At 42.2% G+C, this 20,696-nt stretch overlaps 1 protein-coding gene and 1 long non-coding RNA gene across 6 annotated transcripts in view; one reads left to right on the forward strand and one right to left on the reverse strand.

The window, feature by feature from the left end:
- Positions 1-107: 107 nt before the first annotated feature.
- LOC105687546 (tetraspanin-5) overlaps positions 108-20,696 on the forward strand; it is a 69,936-nt gene continuing 49,347 nt past the window's right edge. The window contains exon 1 of one of the 5 annotated variants that reach the window (XM_048656806.1): positions 108-796. In XM_048656806.1, the coding sequence (XP_048512763.1) occupies positions 710-796 (87 nt within the window). In that variant the 5' untranslated portion in view covers positions 108-709. The remainder of the gene's footprint in view (positions 797-20,696) is intronic. The other 4 variants (XM_012403310.3, XM_048656805.1, XM_012403293.3 and 1 more) reach the window with 4 other exon arrangements.
- Positions 12,828-20,640, reverse strand: LOC125501353. Its single transcript, XR_007278911.1, has 3 exons — positions 19,624-20,640; positions 15,184-15,372; positions 12,828-13,788 (listed from the first exon to the last, which is right to left on the reverse strand). It is a non-coding gene; the product is annotated as an uncharacterized LOC125501353 (long non-coding RNA).

A 20,696-nucleotide genomic window follows, 5' to 3' on the forward strand; every position in this document is an offset into this window, starting at 1 on the left:
AGACATCCACCCTCGACGGCTGTTAGTCTGGCACTGACACTGTTCTTCAGAAATCCTTTCTCACCTTCATACAACAAAGCGCTTGCGCACTTTCAGAATTTAACAGTCCACATTCAGCGGTGCACCGTGCGAGTCGATTTCCTCGACGCCGACGTCGGCGGCAGTAATTTTGGTCAGTGGTGGGGGTCTCCGGTGGAGGCGTAGGCACCAGGAGGCAGAATCCCCCGGCCACAGTGCCCGCCGCAACGGCCACCTAGTCATAGGAAAGAACTCAGTCTGTGCACCTCGAAGTGACGATGGCAGTGGTCATAATCGTGGTGCGGTACGGCGTCGTGATCAGCTGATCGACTGCCCGGACGAAAACCACCCCTGCCTCCCCCTCGCTCCGTTTTATCTCCGAACGATAATATTAGGCACTCCAAAGATTCATTATTCTTGTACAAATATCTGAATTTTTCGGATATTCTTATCGTGGGTTTGGGTAAAAAATCATTTTCTGGTAGGCAACGAAGTAAGAACGGGAGAAGCAAAGCTTACTGCCGAATCCGGAAATAGCTGAACACCCCGGTCGGTTCATCGTTGTGTTGTTTTTCATATTTTCAAATCTGTGCCAGGTCCCATCCTTTGTGGTTCGTCGCCCCATTTGTGCGTGGCGTTTTACTACCACTTATGCGTGCAGGGTGTTATTTAAATAATTGATGTGTCAGCCATGCCTGTGCGGAAGTACAGAAGGGATACTAGTGAAGTGAGCTGTTGCCTCAAATATGTTATCTTTGGATTTAACGTCATGTTCTGGGTAAGTTTCCGACGAATTCCCGCCATCATTCTTCAAACACTGATTTCATCTGTGTGTCGCCTAAATGCGGACACACGCACATGTATTACATGATCACATTTTGTCCTCGCTATTCAATCCTATGCGTCGGACACGTAGGTGTATTAAAACTTTCACTTGCTGGATATTGCTTCGTGAGGCCACAGCAATAGATCAGCACTGTATTCCATGATCAATCAATACATGGTTACGGTCCCGATGATTATATCTTGTCATATCGTCGATTTTTCCCGATTCCTCGAGCTTCAAAGGATCAGAAGAACGAACAATGGGGTAGCTTTTCGCCCTTCCGTACCGTCGCGTCGAGTAGTGCAGTTGGATGTCCTAGGATCCGTCCTTGTGGATACCAGATGATTCATACATGCTTGGATTTGCATCTGGTTACCGGATCTTATTGAATTTGTAAATAATATTCATTAGAGTTTATTTTACCGATGCTAATGAATTTTGTGTTTCACCTGCGTAACGTTGGGAAGAACGATAGACATTCAAAAAAGTTAGATCGCTTGATCGACTCATCGATCATTGATCGATATGATAAATCGTATGATTGCTTTATCGGTGGGAAATTATGACGAATGATTTGCGGTGGTGTGATTTTCTTCTCGTCGCATTCAACGAGGAATTGGGATTTTCAATGGAATTTTCATCCAGCATTCGGCATATCTCATTTTCACAAACTTCACCGTCCGTATTTATCGATGATGTAATTTCGATGGCCGTCTTTTCCTCGTCATTATATGTGCTTCGGGAATAACGCTTATAGAATCCGAAGAATTTTTAATATGAGAAACGACGGTGAATACTAAGACAGTGCGACGTCCCAAGCCTCGCGCGACAACCGGAGCTAATAATAAAATAAAAGGGATTATTCCGACGTCCTCCCGTTCCTTATCCTACTCTTGCCCTTTTCTCTTTTTACTTTTCCCGTCCTTATGACCCAGTCTTTCGCACCGTTTGGTAGTATTTCGTATAAGCAAGAATTTCTCTCGGAGAATTGAATAAAATAATAAGATTGGCTCTGGGGGCCACGACAACGCCTTTTCCTTTTCCTTCTTCTTCTTCTCCTTCTACTTCTCCTTCTCCTATTTCTCACCCTCCTTCTTTTTCTTCTTCCTTCTTCTCATGACCCCTACACAATTCACAAAGCCGGCTTCTCGCGGTTTTCCCGGTGGAATCTGTGAGACGAGTCGAATCCGTTCACCACGCTTTCTACATGGCTGACTTTGGGCGGCGGATGATTGGCCTTGCCGATGGTGTACGACACAATGTTCAAAGTTAGAATCCGAGGAAAAATGGATTAACAAAAAGACAAAAGAATAAAACTGAAACCGGAAGTCCAAAGCCGAAGGTCTATCCGACTACCTTTTTCCTTAAATCATGTAATTCATCATTTGCTCGTCATATATCCGATTTTAGATCGGTCGCGTGATATGGGGAAATAACATCAGAAATTAACGATCACGATGTAATGAAAATGGCCGGGTGATGCACGGCCTGGACTATATTTTGTACTGTTCTTGACGAAAACATGGTGCTCCGTGCAGGTTGGTTGCCGGTTGACTCGCTTGCTTACTTAATCGTTCGAGCATCTTATTATAATAGCTACTTGTGCGAGTTGCGACAAACCGGTTTACACTCTAGCGCACTTCTGTGAGTGGATCGGCCGTGCAGAGCACCTCAGGGAATGGCTTCTGTTCCGTCGTTTCTCGCTTCGAGTGAAGCTGTCAAAATATCATAGATGACAAATGGTTCCTTCCAGGAGGGGTTGGTTTCGCATCGGAGGGGCTTTCCTTCTCTTACCTTTCACATTGGAACCCTCTCGCTTCAATCTCTCTCCCCTGCATCGTTTTTTTTATCTCTTTTCGCCGAAAGAAGATTTGAAATAAAATTCTTGTTCGTCAACTCCGCCAATTAAAAGTTGTCAATAATCTTCTTACGTCTCTCCCTTTTACTCTCTCAAATTAAAATAAAAATTTCGTTTCTGAAATAGAGTGGGCTGAAAGAAAATTTTTTTTTTATTCTCTTAGCATGGGGGCAAAATTTATACCTTATAATAAAAGAAAATTTTTCAAATGTGGAACTAATTTTTTACTTGATATTTTGAGGTAGCCCACTCGTTTTTTGAATGAATAATTAATCAAGTGGGGTACTTCCAGCAAAAAAATGTTTCCCACCTAATGATTACTCAATCAATTGCATGAGTAGATGATTTTGGCTTTCGGATTTGGATTCCTGAGCTGATTTTACGTGAAATTACTCTTGAAGAAGCAAAAAAGAATTCGATTTTTGAGCAAAAAATGAATCATTGTTTTATTCGGGGTTAATATGCTTTTCTGACGTATTTTGACCTCAGGAATCCGAATCTGGAAGAAAAATTAATCTATCTCTAAAATTGACCGAGTTATCGCCAATTTTCAGCTTTTGGGGGTCAAAAATAAAAAATTGATTTTCCAGTCTGCATTAATGTAATTTGAGCTCAGGAATCCGAATCCGGTAGAAAAATTGGTCTATCTTCAAAAATGACCGAGTTATCGCCGAAATATCGCATTTTATTGCATAAATTTGAGGATATCTCGAAGGGAAAAAATCGTAGCTCAATTTGGACAACGGATTCGTGTTCCTGGGGTCAAAATACATAAGAAAAGTGCCATACGATCAATTTTAAAAAATAAAAATTTTTGGTCAAAATTTGAAAAAATCGTAAGGGGTACCCCTTGGAAAAATCTCAAATTTTGGCCAAAAATTTTTATTTTTTAAAATCGATCGTATGGCACTATTCTTATGTATTTTGACCTCAGGAACACGAATCCGTTGTCCAAATTGAGCTACGATTTTTTCCCTTCGAGATATCTCCATTTTTATGGTAAAAAATGCGAAAAAATGGGGATAACTCGGTCATTTTTGAAGATACATCAATTTTTCTTTCGGATACGGATTTCTGAGCTCAAATTACATCAAGATAGACTAAAAAATCAATTTTTTATTTTTGACCCCAAAAAGCTGAAAATGGGCGATAACTCGGTGAATTCTAGAGATAGATCAATTTTTCTTTCAGATTCGGATTCCTGAGGTCGAAATATGTCAGAAAAGCATATTAAACCCAATTAAAACAATGATTTATTTTTCGCTTAAAAATCGATTGAGTAATTATCAATTATTTGCTGTTGGAAGCAGAAAAATTATAAGACATATCGATTGGCTTTAGTTGTAGACCCACTTTGATTCGTCGCGATCCATGCATGGGTTGAAATATTCGAATTTCTCAATTCACCAGCAAACCCGAGTTTATCTGGAGTCAGGTAGCCACGGGCAAGGGGGTTTGTTGTGGGGCGTCACCTCTGCTCAGCCCCCAAGGTGACGTCTCACAACAAAGCGCTACGCTGCTGGCTACCTGACTCCAGCAAAGCTCGGGCCTCCCGACTCAACTTCAATTTCAAGTCAAAAAAAGAGCTCGTCATTTTTTGATTTTATACGTGAATTACAAAAATAATAGGAAAAAAATTTTGAACAGCGAACGAGTAAAAAACAATCACAATCGACAATTTTTAGATATTTTCTATGATTTTTGACCAAAAGAAAATTTTTTTTTGCTGGAAGTACCCCACTTGATTAATTGTTCATTCAAAAAACTAGTGGGTTACCTCAAAATATCAAGTAAAAAATTAGTTCCACATTTGAAAAATTTTCTTTCATTATAAGGTACAAATTCTGCCCCCATGCTAAGAGAATGAAAAAAAAAATTTTCAACCCACCCTACTCTGAAATTACCGGAGATTATGCATTACAATATAACTCGCGTCGTTCTCGCATATTCATGTACATGTATAGAAATTATGGGAACAGGATGACCCGAGTTATCATGAACACGTACAACATCTTTATGGAGGGATTCGTCGATTTGATAATAGGAAGAGCAATTTTTATTCCACAAATTTACTCGATTTCATTCCATTCGTTTTATCGATTGCAATCGAAATTAATCAGCAGTTACTTTGCGTACAAGTCGATCAATATCAATGAATGAATCCAACGAGTATCGTCGCGATAAAATAGAGAAGACTACTCGTTAATTGCGAGACAAATCTTCAAAAGCATATTCCATATAATACATTTTTACAATTTCTCCAGTCCCCATATATTAATGTTCTCCAGGTTTTAGTAGATAAACTTGTATTATACTTACGCGTACAGTTAGTAATACGGTGTACGGAACTATAGCGGGTGTATAAGGTCTGTATACACGCCAACAAACACTTCCTCACTGCAGATGGTCTTAAAAGGGGTAAATAACGAGGGAGGATCTAAGCGCCTCTCTTTGTCTACAGAAAGTTGTGCGCGCCATTCATTATCACGTTCCTGTCTGTTCATTGTTTAACGCGTTCCTTCCTAAGTACGACTGTAAACTTTGCTTCAGCTGCTGTGCCGCGTGCTGCTCATGCTGCACCATTATCTATTTACATGCATACGTACATACGACCTATGTATTCCAAAATTACCAGTAATACCCGCCGCTATGGTGAATCGTACGTTTCATTTTCACGCCATTTTTTTTTTTCACGCCGCTGAAAAGTATATCGTTGCCCTTATACGTTTGGATAAGAAAAGAAGAAAAAAAAAAAAAAAAACGCTCGAAACTATACAGATAGTCGAGCGGGCTGATTAAAATGATGAAAAATGATGCCTCGTGTTATTTTACTACCGTTTAGCATCGCGTATAGATTGCGATGAACGGAGGGTTCTTCACCTTCCGTGTTTGAGCGGATTTCCTCTGACGTGCAACGCAATGATTGGATCGAGTGGAGTGCGGAAGCTGCAACAGAGAGAAATAAGAGAGAAGAATGAGAAAAAAAAAATAAAAATAAAGGCAAAATAGAATAATATTCCCGTGGAGTAAAGAATTGCACGATCGCTACGGCAATTATATTTACGAGATAATTGTATCTTCTCCAGAGTTGTAGCAGTCCGGTTTACGACTATTCTTCAAAGTGTTATTAATTTAAAATTGTTCTTGCTGCTGCTGCTGATGCTGCTGCTGCTGTTGTTGCAGTTCTCGTTCGAGCGTACAAGAAGACCTTCGAAAGGTTCGCGGATCGTATCTCTTTATTACCGAGCGATTCTTCAATGCCGTTTCCACAACGATCGCGAGAAATCTTTCGACGATTGCGAATGAGATATTATTCCTTTTCGTCTTCGAACGAAACTTACACCGAGGACTGTACCACTCTGTGAAGTAGATACGGTAGCTAATTACGTAATACAACCTTTGTTTCAAAATTTTACAGCACATTGTATACCCGAAGCTACCCAACCGTGCAGCGGTGTACTTACACCGAATTTTCACAAGGTCGCGATGCCCCGGTCTGCATACCTGCTGATACTCTACCTTGAAAACGAATGAGAGTACTTAACATTTTAACAATGTCTGAATTAATTATTATACCCTGATGGAAATTCCACGATCAAACGTCAGATTTTAAATACCGACGTCGCTCACTCGACGATTAGAGAAAATTCCAGGTCACGATCTACACGCGACGTCATACGCGACGTACGTACGTACGTACGTACGTACATGGCATATATTTGTTTGCAATTAGACCAGATTCGCTTTCTAAACATTTCGCGTATACGTTGATAGGTGTTACAACACGTAGGTTTATCCGCATTGCCGCCTACGGTATACACAATTAGCGGCTTCGGAATTTCTGATAACGTATCGCGGGTACGTGAAAATTTTTTTTTTATCACAAATCACTTCCTCGAAGCATTTTTTTTTTTTTTTTTTCACCGTACTTCGATGTCCCTAAATTTTTAATTGTACGTGCAATCTAATCGTCACGTACGCGGCACGTAACAAAGAGAGTCGCGAATTAAGTGTATCGAATGCAAATACAATCGAACTAGTCGCATTATGGGTTGTATACTCGATGAAATAATACATGTACATTATACGTATGCGAACGTTATAATATACACCACCCGTGAACCCACCCCGCGTAGTAACCGCCTCTACTATATAGCCTTTGCAAATACAAATTGAAATTGAACCGCTTAAATTAAACCAACGCGTTAGTTACAGAGAGAGAGAGAGAGAGAGAGAGTAGATAGTCTCGAGCATAAAGCACACAACCAGAATCTCGAAGCACATATTTGTAACCCTTCCATGTTTCGTTTGCTCACCTGAATATCTCTCCGTGCCCCGCAGATATCTTTTTATTTGTATTTCAATTTTTCAATTTTCCAATCTTCTCATTTTTTCTCTCATTCATTTCAGCACTTTAGTTCCATGCGCGTTAAGTTACATACGTAATACATGCATACATATGTATGTACATACATAACGTGTACTCAGGTAGGTCAGTCGCTGCACCCACGCGGTTATTAACATGCGCGGATTGACCCGGTATCGACTTCGCGGAGAGCGAAAAAAAAAAAAAAAAAAAAGGAAACAATTTCTACCATCTTTCGTAGCGTCCGAACCCACCACTTCACCCATTATGGTATACGTGTGTTCGGGGTTTGCCCGCGATGGTTATTTTGCACATAATCTGGCCGGGGTCGGAAATTTTCAAACAAATCGGGCGTGGTTGTGTACACGGTATAAAAGCCCCGGGCAGATCTTATCATTATAAATTATTAGAAGGCCCTAGTATATATTTGGATGTCTCAACCTCGCGAAAAGCTCGATCTATCTTGACTCTAGGCCCTTGTGCACCAGGAACAGAACACGCCGGTTAGAGTGTACAGTGTACACTATTATGTATAGCGGTTGGTATACAATATACGCGCGGTTAAACGAGAACGCGGTGGTATAACCTCGATAAATAGCAAAGTTACGAGATACTAGAGCTGCTGCAGTTGTATAACTATATCTCTACGTATATAGCTGTGTACGAGACTTAATCTTCCTCGGAGAATTGCAGCGAATAGATACCGAGAAATATTTCGGGCTGCATACGGGAATGCTCGATTTACTCGCCAGAAATCGATGCACGATATCGTTTCAGTTTGACGGTAAATATAAATGGGATGAATCCATGATTTGAAATGAAATGAAAAAAAAAAAAAAATGATCACCGAAGATGGAAGACATGAATTTTATTCGAAATCTTTCACGCGTCGCGCGGATCAATTGAGAAATTGAAACGAAAGAATATATAGTCGCACGTGTGCGAATGTGCCCCTACTTTGCTATGCTCTGTAAAAAATTTCATCACGATTCAAATATCGATGAAAAGATTTTCCTGAAAAAGTTTGAACAAGTTTTAAATGAAGTTTGAAACGGGAAACGAGCGCGGAATAATTAGCTGGTGATTTATCACTTGTGAAAAGGGTACTACGTTTTCATGCTGGTGCTCCCGGATTCAGGGGTTTCTGCAGGGTCCTGGGGGTAATAAAATAATTCATTGTCTTCATCAGAGGGTATATTATATTTAACCATTTGATTAATCCATTCGAAATTTTATTATTCCGAGATGCAATTAATGAAATAAATTTAATCAGCGGTCCGATTTCGCGTATTAATTATAAATTAACATGTGTCATACGAATGTGAATTATTAACGAAAGCTATAACTCAATGATTTATCAAACTTGAAATAAAATTCACAGAATTTTCAAAAGGCGAGCAATGATATTTACGTGTGCATCTTTCGACGAAATTTTTAAGATTATCGTTCGGCGTATGTGGAAACGGAAAATCATGCTGAATTCAGGTACATACAAATTTCTGGTAGTAAAAATAACGCTGCTATCGCATAAAAACCACAGAATTCGCTGCGCGTATTAATAGATGAAAAAAAAAGTGCTGAAATCAGCTGAAAATTAGTGCTTGATTATCAGTTGCAATTACAGAATACCGTTTGCGATGAAATTATAACAAAAATTCAGATCTGCATTAACGGAAACGCGGGCATGGATAGTAATAATTTATTGATTAATTAATTTTCTCAATTACTTCACTTCCGATAAATAATCCTCCCATACCCCCTGTGATATTCATGGCTAATTTCAATAGAATGTTTATAACAAGAATGCTAAACCAGGTCAATACTGACCGCACCGATATGATAATTATAAAATGTTCGTCAATAATTTCATCCACGTAATACTGAAATATTTTTCCCACGTGAAGCAAAAATGAAGAAAAATTGTTTTCACGGTAGTGGAAAATAGAAAAAAAAATAAAAAAAACAGACTATAGAAAATAAAATTGAGCGCATCTACTGTATCCTCGACAACGTAACGTCAATCCTAGTGTTTTTCCTTCGGTTTTTCCGGCGAGTCCGATACCTCCACCTACGTGCACAGATATATATATTTCCTAGGCACATACTTCTAGTACATATCCTATATCCTCGGTATAGATATACCGCATATCGCACATAGGATGGAAGCACGGTAGATAAAAAAAACGTATGTATGTACCTGGCGTTGGTTGTTTTCGGTGTTTTGACTGACTGGTCATGCGGTGCGAGAAGGGCGTGCATAGAGTCCGATGACCCCTTCTTCGCCATGGGCCATGAAGTCGTGAGTCAGAACGTCGCGTGTGCGTCGCGCTTATATCCTGCGTGTTTTCTTCCATACGTGCACCGGGCAGCTATACACAGCCCTGCGCTGCGCCTATATTATACCCAGACCACTCCGTAATGATAATCCTTATATGCTCGAACCGGAAAACGTCATAAAATATATTTTAATACGTACCGTGTACCTGGACATGGCCCCCGGAGAGGAGGGATACACACGTGTGCAATGCTTTTAAATAATTACTTCTCAATCTTACGCGTCTGCTACGCGAGTGCGAGAGTTTTCGTTTTGTCTGCTCTCTTTTTTCGTTCGTATTTTCTTTCACCTTCGACCATACCAGCCAATCGCAGCAATTAACGATGCGCTATGTGCTTTTTATTTATATACACGTATACGCGCGCTACACGATCGGTGATGAATATTGAGCAGGAGAGAAGGAGAAACGATGCGATTCGCATAGACGGTATAATCTATTCCCGCGGCAGTTGGCTATTTATTTTAATTCCATTTCGTTTATCGCGTTCTATGTATGCTTCTGATTAGCCTATTCGTAATGAAATAAAACGCTCTAGGATCGGTTCAAAGTACAAAACATCGCGGCGGTATCTCATAACTTATTCGCATAGTTTAGGAACAACCAAAAAAAAAAAAAAACAATTTTCAGGGTCGAAAAAAGAGGTAGAAACGCGTAGTGAGAAGAAGAAAAAGAAAATGCATGGAAAAGCCTGGTGCGCGTGTTACGCAGGGCCATCATTTACGCGACGAACGAGATAGAACTGTTATACATTTTGAAAATAAGCTAAGGCCTTGTAAAGCGGTTGGGAAAAATAGCCTTCCGAGTAAAAAATTGACGCACTTCGAGTCAAAAATTTCTCCGCTTTTCTCAGAGAGTAAGTATCGGCCATCCAACTTCTGCTACTCGCAGGGGCTGACGAGAATCCCGTGCGCCCTTTACGTCTTGCACCCCAAAACATCCTCCTCGGCTTTTTACTCAACGCACGCGATGGCCGCGCGGTCACGAGGCAAATCATCCGGATGAGCTGCAAGCGTGTCCTTTATTTCCACGCGCACCTGCCGCTGATCCTGAATAACGATTGCATATATTCACAAGGTGCATTATAAAGTCTGTACGTGTCCAACGGACGAATGTAATTTTTTAAATAAAATCTTACTTTTATCTTTCGTTACGTGTAATTCATTTTGCGATTTTGTTATCAATTTTTTGGTCCAATTAACAGGCGAAGGAAACCGGTCGCAAATAAAACGACGTTGCAACGGAGGCGGTAGAACTGTAGCGGAAAATTATTCAATATTAGGATTTTGTATTGTTCGGGGGTATGAGTCGAGCTGCGGAGGAAAGTCCCGGGAGTGAAGTGGAGCGAAGAATAGCCGAAGGAAGGAACGCAACCGGGTGAAGGGCGACCCTTTAGGTATATACGACTTTCGTGCATACCAGTTGGAATATTCATTTTCCTACCCTTATGAATATTAAAATATATTTTCCACAACGCCAAACGACGAGGTCACTAATTGTAAGACTTACCGTACCGTACAGTCTGACACCGGTGTTCTCGCATAGGAAATTGAAATAAACCCATCCTGTGAAACGAAGGCGTTTCATTGATCGGGAAAAGTTGAATGGACGGATCGTCAAGTTCCGATATGAGGCGCGGGTGAATATTACGTTTCTTCGTATTCCATGCATGATTAATACGCGTTTGAGAGGGTCTCTAGTTTTAGGGAGGTTCGCCGTATCATTTTAATTGTTGTTCAACCGTCCGCGAGCAAAGAGGAGCAGAAGGATGAAGGTCCCCGCTCCTTCTTCTCTTTGACGTTTATAACGTAGCAACGCCCGGCGTTCACTCGGTACATATTATAACCGTAATACCGAGTTGAATAATGTAGCTTTGGGATAAGTGTGCCCGAGTGTTCCCCGGGGACTTTTTGGTCGCCGGACATCACCACTCTTCATTACCACCCCGTTTTCCCTTTCGTTTCCCATTTTCCTCCCCCCCCCCCCCCCCTCCCCCCCATTTCCATTCCCATTCCGGCGACGTTTTCGTTCCTGAGACCCGCGGCAGGTTTACGACGTAGCTCGCTGTATAACAGAGAGGACATGTATGCCTATGTATTACCAACACACATTCATATTCATAAGCTTACCAAACGCGCGTATATAGGCGTATATTTCATCAGCATATACCGACCCAGCTAGATACTACGGGAGTTATTTATTTGGGCGATGCCATTGTCCTCCTGACGTACGGAGAGAAAAAGAAAACATCTCATACAAAACCCGTTTATTCTCTCGGGGGTTTTCTTCAAGGTCACAAGTCATGTAGCCCTTTTTGTCTCTGCTCGTATAACCGTATGCATGGGCTTATTATACCCGTACACCTGTAGGCATAGAATTTAACTCATCGGTGTCATGCGACGTAGTGACGCCTCTTTTTTCATTTAACAAACAATATATACTCCCCCCTCCCCGATAACCGATGATATAATTGATCAAGTTTTGATGCATATAACTACGACGGTGATAACAATGATACAATAGAGCCTATTATTTATCGGGTTTCGGATAACGTTATTGTTGGTATCCCATATATATCTGCACACACAACAGCGGCAGGACAATGCGATGTACATTAAGGAAAGAGAATCTGCGATATCGTATCTCGCCGCCGAGTAGTTTCGACTTTCCGGAAATAACGTAATAACAAAACCCCTGGAAGTTTGGGTCGGTGGATGGCAGAAGGCCAAACCCCGAAGAAAATGGAAAGAGGAAAAACTGTGGGGGGGGGGGGGGTGGGGGGAGAAACAAGGACGGGATACTTTGGTCGCGGAAATAGAATCGCCTCGCAGGTGTAGAATTTCAACGATTCGCTAATAATCGTTAAATGTTAAATGAAACGTAAATATAAAATTGGTTTCACCCCGCGCGCCGTTTTTCGCGGTGTTAAACTTCTCAAATCTCTGCCTTCTTTTTTCTCTTCTTTCCTCACCTTTTTTTTCATCCCTTCAACCCCCCCCCAACTCCTCATTCTTGTGTAGTTTTACTTTGTACATATTCCCTTCCCTTCTTTTTGTTTTTTTTTTTTCTCCACGTTTCAGAGACTCGCGCAATTAACCTATATAAAGAAAGTACTTCATTTTTAAAAGGTTCTCGTTTCCTTTCTTATTTGCTACAAACGTTAAACGGCGAATGCCCTGCGCTGCCCTGCCCCTCGACGATTTCTCCCACATTTATATATATACCTACCCATATAATTCTTTAGCATCGCACGTACCGAGGTGGTGGGAAAAATCCGCCATCGCTCAATACGGGAAGCAAATTTTAACGTTTATACGAGTAAGAGGGAACGAAAAAAAAAAAAGAGCAGCCGGGGCTCATGAATTTCGCAAAATTAGTACGAGGATGAAAATAAAACTCCGAAATTCCCTCGCTCTCGTAGTTACGACCGACCGCAAAAATCTCTACTGCAATTATTATAGATCCTCCTCTCGAGAGGAATTTCTCGGCAAAACCTTGAACTTTCAAGTTCCGCCGATCTGCGAAACTTTTTAAATTCATCGGGCGATTCGGACTACGCGGAAGGGCGGCCTTCCCCCACAACATTTGAGCGCTCCGATCAGTTTGACTTTTCATCTTTCCCACGTACCGTTTAACCTGGTCAATAAAAGAAAACGGAAAGAAGTTTTCTACGTCACGGGGTTCCCCCAGAAACGGGGCGAGGAAAAACATAAAAAGAAAAGCGAAGAAAATACTCGAGGAATATTAACTACGACTGTCTAAGGCATATTCAAATTTGATACACGGAAATGCATCCATCAGACGGACGTTGAATAAATGAAACGGTGAGATTGCTGCTGCTGCAGCAACGGAATTCGAAATACATCCTATTCTAAGGTGTTTTTTTTGTTTTTTCTTTTTCCATTACTTCATTTTGAAATACCTGCAGCGCAACTATTCTTGTAGATCAGCCAGCGGCGGCGTTTGAAGATACGCCACTTGTAATTCTTTGGTGATCGTCACCGGTTTCCGTCCCTCTCGTTCGGTCAAGCTGTACGGTGACGCAGGTTTTCGAGGAGATAAGAGCGCCGCGCTGGGGATTCGGTGGATCCCTCCTGACCGGTTCAGGTAACCCCTCTCGGAATATTGGCTCGCATATTTGGTCCACCGAGCGACCGAGCGGAACGACGAAGTTCACGGAGCCATGATGGTGAACATCTCATCTCATTTGGTAGTCAGGTCAGACGGCAGCGCGTCGCCTCGACGGAATGAAAACCATTCGCGGGTAACGATCCTGAATCCCTGTGCGTCTGCAGACTCCGCAGTAAATGCTGCTGCTGCTGCTGCTGCTGCTGCTGCTGCATCGGCGCCGCGCAGACTACTTTCGATTGTTACTTTTCTGGAACGACTAAAAAAATATGCGAAAAAAGAGCGGATCGCATTGAGAAAAAATAAGCTGATCTGGTTCGATAAATTTGCTATTTCTATACACCCCGTATTAGCTGCGACCTGCTCAGAGTTGAGGTCATTGATCGAAGCTATCGTTTGTTTATTTATTCGGTTTACTTCTCGTTACGTTTTGGTTGAAAAAAAAAAAAAAATCGCGAAAGCTCCCTATCACTTTGCGTCGCATGCGGAGATTGTGCAGGGGGGGGGGGGAGGGGGTGCGAACCCCCGATACAAAAACGATTCTCGATCCCAATCTCTAAAAGTCCTTTTAGCTTTTATTTCAGATTTATTCGAACGCGCGAGACAAAATGAATCCCGGGTAGCGCACCACCCTCCAAGAGTAGCGGACTTTTTCTCTCTTGTTTTCATGGCACTTAGGTACTGTAAGCTTCTCCGATAAATGCGGCTGCGGAATACTGATTCTCTCTTATAGGGATATATACGCTATTCGAAAAGGGTATGAATGAACGACTATGTATATTTAGATTTTTCACGGGCCTAGATTATCCCTCGTTGATACGGAATACGACGAACGAACCGAATAATCCAAATAAATCAAGTATCGGATTAACGAATAGAAGGAAACCGAACGACTAGCTGTTCGAATTTTGCCGGATGTCGGATTTCTAAAAAACGAATAATGAGAATAAAAAGAAAATGGTACGATTCGCAAGGTTTTTTTTTTTTCTTCTTCTTTTATCAGACGCACTAATTTCCGGCTGGTAAATTGCTGTACAGTTCCCGTATATATACGGAGCATTTCGTTTACGGATTTCCCCATGCTGTAGGTTTTGAAAGGTCTATGGGCGATGGAAGAAATAAAGGGTACCCAAACTGGGTCCAATTCTCCCAAGGCTTGTGACGCCGTCGAAATGACTGAGAAACAAAATGACGCAAAAAGGGCGAGCCTGTGAGGAAAATATACCCAGCACAAGGTGCTTTGCGAACCCTTCAGAGTCCGGTTTAGCGATCCCGAGGGACTGACTTTCACCGATGATTTTCCAAAATTTCTCTCGCTGTATACCCATTACCCTCCGTACCCTCACGTTCGTAGAGTTCCATCCGACTCATTGTCCACAGAAATAAAACCGATAAAATTTACAATTTTTCGGAAAATCTCTCCGATCGAAATAATTTCCAACTCAAACCCGCTGTACGAAACGATTGCGTCCGTTGGTCGGCGTAGGTATCATCGATCGGCGGTATCGATCATGATGATTATTTTGGCTTGTAGCCGAACGAAACGTGGAGGTGGAAGAGACCAACACATACAACGTTCCGTTACATCTGTACGGTCGATTTTCTGTATGCACGTAGGACGCGGACCATGAAGGCCTTGGTTAGAGACACTGACCCGTGACTTTGTGCTCTCGTCGGAGCGGCGGCGCGACGCGACGCACGACGTCGTACACAATCCGATTCTACTCGTCCGCGTCCTCCTGCTTGCCGTTGCCGCCCGTAGGAACAGCTGGCAGAGAGCACGGGGTCGTTCGTTCGCATCGCTGCGGTGCGGTGAATCCATTCCGTCTGATTCGTCGGGAAACTGAAACAGAAATTCCTGTCGAATCGGTAAAATTCTCGGTCGGTCCTGTTTCTTCCGTTGAAGCGGAGGATCCACGCTTGAAATAGATGATAAAAATAGTCGTCCCTTCGGATCGTTCGAAACGAGTTGCGAAAACTGAGAAATAATTATTACTGTTTAATCACCGCGAGTACTTTCGTCCGGGAGTTTATTTTACAATACTTATTTGTAAAGCGAGGAATTACATGTGACTGACGCAAGCAAATTAATCCGACACAACGTGTAACTCGTTTATATTGTACGAGAGAGCGTGAAGATTATAACGTGCGACGTAAAATTCATAAGCCATTTATTTTGTGACTCGACAAAAATGACCAACTTTAATCTCGGTAGAGTCTCGCGCCTTATACACGCACGTACGTACGGCTATACGGAGGTGAAACTAGACAAATATTTCAACACCGAGGCGATGAAATCTGCGAGGCTCACAAGTTCACGCTCACTTTGCTGCAGTTGCGGGTCTTATAGCGACTCAAGGCTATCCAATCATCGCCACGGCATACCCCCGTCTATCAATCATTGCACGGATGGCGGTATTGTTTTCGTGGAAACATTTTTTTTTCACCACTTCTTCATCTCATTGTACACCACATCACGCGGCATATGATGTACAATTTGTTTTTTTTTTTTTTTCAGACAGAGGCGACGATCACATTTGTGTCGTCGTATAGTCGAGGCACGTTCAATTGACCCGATTAGCCATATCGCGTTCTGCTGGCTTTTGACATTCTTCATTATTTTCTCAGCTAGTAGGTCAGCCTCGTAGCTAGCGGATAGAAGAAAAGAATATTCGTTCACCGTTCGACTTTAAAAATTTGAATTTCACAGAAATCTCAATTTCAACCACCTGATTTCCGATGCAGCATTTACCTGTTGAACATCCGATTATCGGTGGTTGTACAGAAGATTACACGGGGTTGCGCAAACTACAAGGAATAAATCGATGCCCGGGTGTTCAACGTACGGGAGATTCGATACGACCATCTAACGCCGCCTGCAGTATTCTCCTTTACAAAATCTTTCGATTATTCGCCTCGTGTGTGATGGAATCGTATCGATTATTTAACGAGCGCAGAGGCCACCGGGATCTAATGGATGATCGGAGAACTGCTAATGCGGTGATTTCGATGGAGCATAAATTATTTTAACGAACCTATTTGAAGCGCTGATTTTTTCGGCCACTCCTATCGAGTAGCTCAAAATTCTTGCGTGACTTATCTTTCATGGCACGCTACGCGGAACGAATTAAAAAAGATAAACTTGTGTCGTCATTGGATATCGTCGTACCTGTATACGTGTAGTATAGATGTGTATGAATTACAATAGAATGAGCGATAACATTTATCGTCAAACATTTGCGTTCACTGATTTAATTCGTACACGTACAGGTACGACGATGTAATGAATACCTTTGCGACGCATCGTTTGTCGGGGGACATATTTTTGGAGTCCCAAGGGCGCAAGGGCTTGCACCAACGTCCCTGAAAATCTCGCACGATCAACCCTGCGATTCGTAGCAGCGGTAGCAGTTGTGGCCAAACGAGAAACTTAAAACCATTCAGACCAGGCGGTACTGAAAACTAGAAACACGATCTCCTTCTCCTCCTCCTCCTCCTTCTCCTCCGCCTCCTTTTCCGCAACCCTATAATTTAGACCGTAGACCTCCGTACAACTCTAGGTACGACCCTCCCCCCTTTCGATTTTATCACCCCGTACGCTCTGTTTGTATTGTAATAAAATTACGAAATACATATAGAGAGAAATTGTAGGGGAAGGATATTCATCCAAGCTGTGCAGTTCGGTAGACGTGCTAATTATTATTTTATTATTCCCACGAGGAAAAGTCCTCAAACGGTATGGAAAATGCAATTACACGTGATCCTTCGGAATCGTACGTAAGAAAGTCTGATTCGTATTATTCCGAGGCGGAGAGTCCCGGTGTTATGCAGCAACGAAGACGTCGATATTTTTCCGTTTCGGTACTGCCTTGGCTATCCGAGTTAGTGATTCCGCAGTTGCCAGTCCCGCTCTGGTTATCGTGAGAGAGTGAAACTGATCCAGACAACCGATCTGTCCCGCGTCTGCGGAGGGGCTGGAATTTATGGGGTCGGGAAAAGAGCCCGCAGGATGTGTATTGTCTGAATACATACACATGTAACGTAATATATGTACGCTGTATAGGTGTATCGGTATATTCAGGCGTCGCCATTGCGCTCGAAGAGCATAACCACCCATACAGACAAGAGCGTCTCTTCAAACGAGGGAGTCACGCAACCAACCGGCGGTTGCTTCGTACCCGCAAGTTTCAAGTTTCGAATTTACAACCGCTGTTCAAACTTCACTTCGCGCGGCTATTGGACACCCGAATAATTTCTCTCAACTGCTAAATAGATGTCACGTACACCGTGCGATATCGTTAGAGATTCTCCAAAGAGTTCTACACACCGTTCGTCCGAGTAAATGTCATGGTTCCTCTTCTTTTTTTTTTTTGTTTTCTCTTCGTGGGTAAGATTATTTTCAATCCGCTCTGGAATTCACATCCGTGATTAATATTTAACAGATGCACGCAGTTGGGGGTATTCCTTTTTTTTTTTATTGAATTATTCTCATCTGACGTGACGTCAGCTGCTCGTTCGCCCGCCTGAAAACCCAGTTTACCGACAGTGACGTCTCTAAGTGAATTAGGTACTTTCGTTCTGGTTGTCGATCATTTTTATGCTTCTTCTTCGAATAAACCTCGCGGTATAAAGTGATTCAGGTTGGAAAATCTGGAAAATAGATAAATCGTTTTCAATTTAATTGAGATAAAATTCTACGAGGATGTAATAAAAGGAGGAAAATCGTTGTTCTTGCACGCTGACAAAAATTGAAGCGAAGTAATAAAGTTAAAATTGTACATCGAAGAAACGCGAATACACGCTTAGGATATTATTGAAAAAATTCTGGGGAAATTTCAGCTGCCCTCAGGATCGAAAGTAATCCGGGCTTTTATGCGTTATATATAGAGGAGAAGAAAATTTTATTTCCTCCGCAAGTTTGATGGGCGAACGATAACATTTAAGGCCCGAAGGATCGTGGGCGAGTCCGGTTATGTATTTACTTGCTATTCGATCCCCGCGCGGCGCCCACCTTCGAGTCTTTTGGCCGTCGGGCAAATTCTTATTTACGGTATGGAACTTGTCGCGAGTTAAGTTAACAGTTATGTTTCTTCGCTATTACGTATAAAACATTTGCCGTACCATAGAACGTTTGTACGCTTTTATCCGCTTACGTTTCAGCGGTTCAAGTTGTACGAAATTCGAAAATAAATCGGCGCTCGCTATCGCAAATCGGTGATTAAGATGCATAGGTGTTAACCGGTCGTATCGTCCACTCGAAGTAACGGGAACGACCAGAGTATTTTTATGGAAATTTCGCTCAACGGTTAATTTCTATGAATATATTCTGGTCCACGAATCTTCGACAACATATTTCTGACCCCAATTTCGTACCTCCTGTAGAAAGCATCGATTCGTTCCGATCGACGTTACACATTTTCATACGAACGTTTTACTTCCACATTATTTTCAAGCCGAAGGGACATCTCGATTCTCGATAGCCTCAATTTTTTCAGAACGTTGGAACGAAGTCGCACTTTAATTTCTGTCATACGATCGACCCCGAGCGATGAAACGTGACTCGGTCGACCGTTTTTCGATCCGTGAAGTTCGAGTACTCTGCTTTTACTTTCAATGCAAATTGCGAGTAATCCGCGCCTAGGAGAGTAAAAAACTTTTACAATTCTCCCGATATCATGAACCTCTGTACCCGGAAGATCGAACGTGATCTGAAATCTTTTCTGTTCCTGCAATCGGAATATGCCCGGGACATGACCGACGACTCATTGTGAATTAATTGTCAATCAATATCCAGCCGGGATAGCCTTTGACTCCGTTGCATTTTTCTAGAAACTATACCCTACTCCTGTTTGATCTCCGCCAAAGGGTTCCTCCTCGTACACACCGACTCATTGTCAGTGAACATCATTTACTCGCTAGCTCCAGCTGTTTTCGTTTTACGGCGTACTACAGCTACATCAGCCGATACCGAGGCTCCGAAATCAAAGTCACTTCAAAGCGAGGCCTCGGGCAACTCTATGACTAGATACATGTATACCTATATAAGTATGTGTCATGTACCCGACCCGACAACTCCAAAGTATTTATTACATACCTCCTGAACATACGTGACGGTTTTGGAACGTATGTCTCTCTGCTGGTTCATTGTACAAAATCAGGCACGAGTAGACGTACCGCATAACTCGTTGCTTTGATGATCATTCAAACGGATTGACCGTCGGCAAGCATCTCCTTCTGATCCAATTGGGGGACTGAAGATTCACCGTCTATCCGAAAAAAGGTAATCGAAAGTCAGGCGCCGCAAACGAAATCCTCAAAATACAGGAAAATAGGAAATTTTCATAAAAACTGAATTCGTGAGGCGCGAAAAATGTTGAACGCATAGGGAACGGTACAACTGCGAAACTATAGGTAGTGATAAGAGGAAATCGATAGCTGTATCATATATCTGTCGTAGGAAGGGTATTTAATCCATTAAATGCAGGGCGATAGAGAATCTGGTGAATTTATCTAGGTATAAGATTCATTGAGTAGAGATAAAACACAGCGGCAACAGCGGCGATATAACAGCCACCCAATCGGTCCAGCTTGCTCGCTATACAATCGAGAAGATAAGAGCCAAGACAAACAGGTGAGACCGTAGAGATGTCCCCTGTCGCCACTATCCACACAAGGTACTTCGGTATGTACTTTGACGTTGGTTGGCCACTAACTCGGTCACGCGGCGAACCGTTAAAATGGGCTTATAGGTCCGAACATCGATCGGATGCATTCATCTCTCTTACTCTTTACGCCGTCCGCTTTTCGGTTTTTGTTCAACGTGTCTCTTCTTGGCTTCACCATTTGACGATTACCGCCGACTATGTCACTCGACGGAGAGCTTAATAAGTTCTTGACAAACGGGGTGCGGTGGTAGACAGAGAGTATTTCAGAGGTTGAAACTTTGACTCTGAAGACTTTTTAAATAATCATTTCTAAGCCCGAAACCTCCTCTTAGGAATAGTCTCCGAGGAGTTTAATGCACGATTTTTAAACTGACTGAGTTATTCAATTTTTAACGTTCGCAAAACGCGATTGATTGATTTTCTCTCTCGTGATCAGAAGCGCCGATGTTTTTGGACCGCACCTCGGACTGCACATTCCAATAACTAGTAAACTATATGAATA

Source organism: Athalia rosae, chromosome 6 (genome assembly GCF_917208135.1).
Source record: "Athalia rosae chromosome 6, iyAthRosa1.1, whole genome shotgun sequence".
In the NCBI taxonomy this organism is placed as follows: domain Eukaryota; kingdom Metazoa; phylum Arthropoda; class Insecta; order Hymenoptera; family Athaliidae; genus Athalia; species Athalia rosae.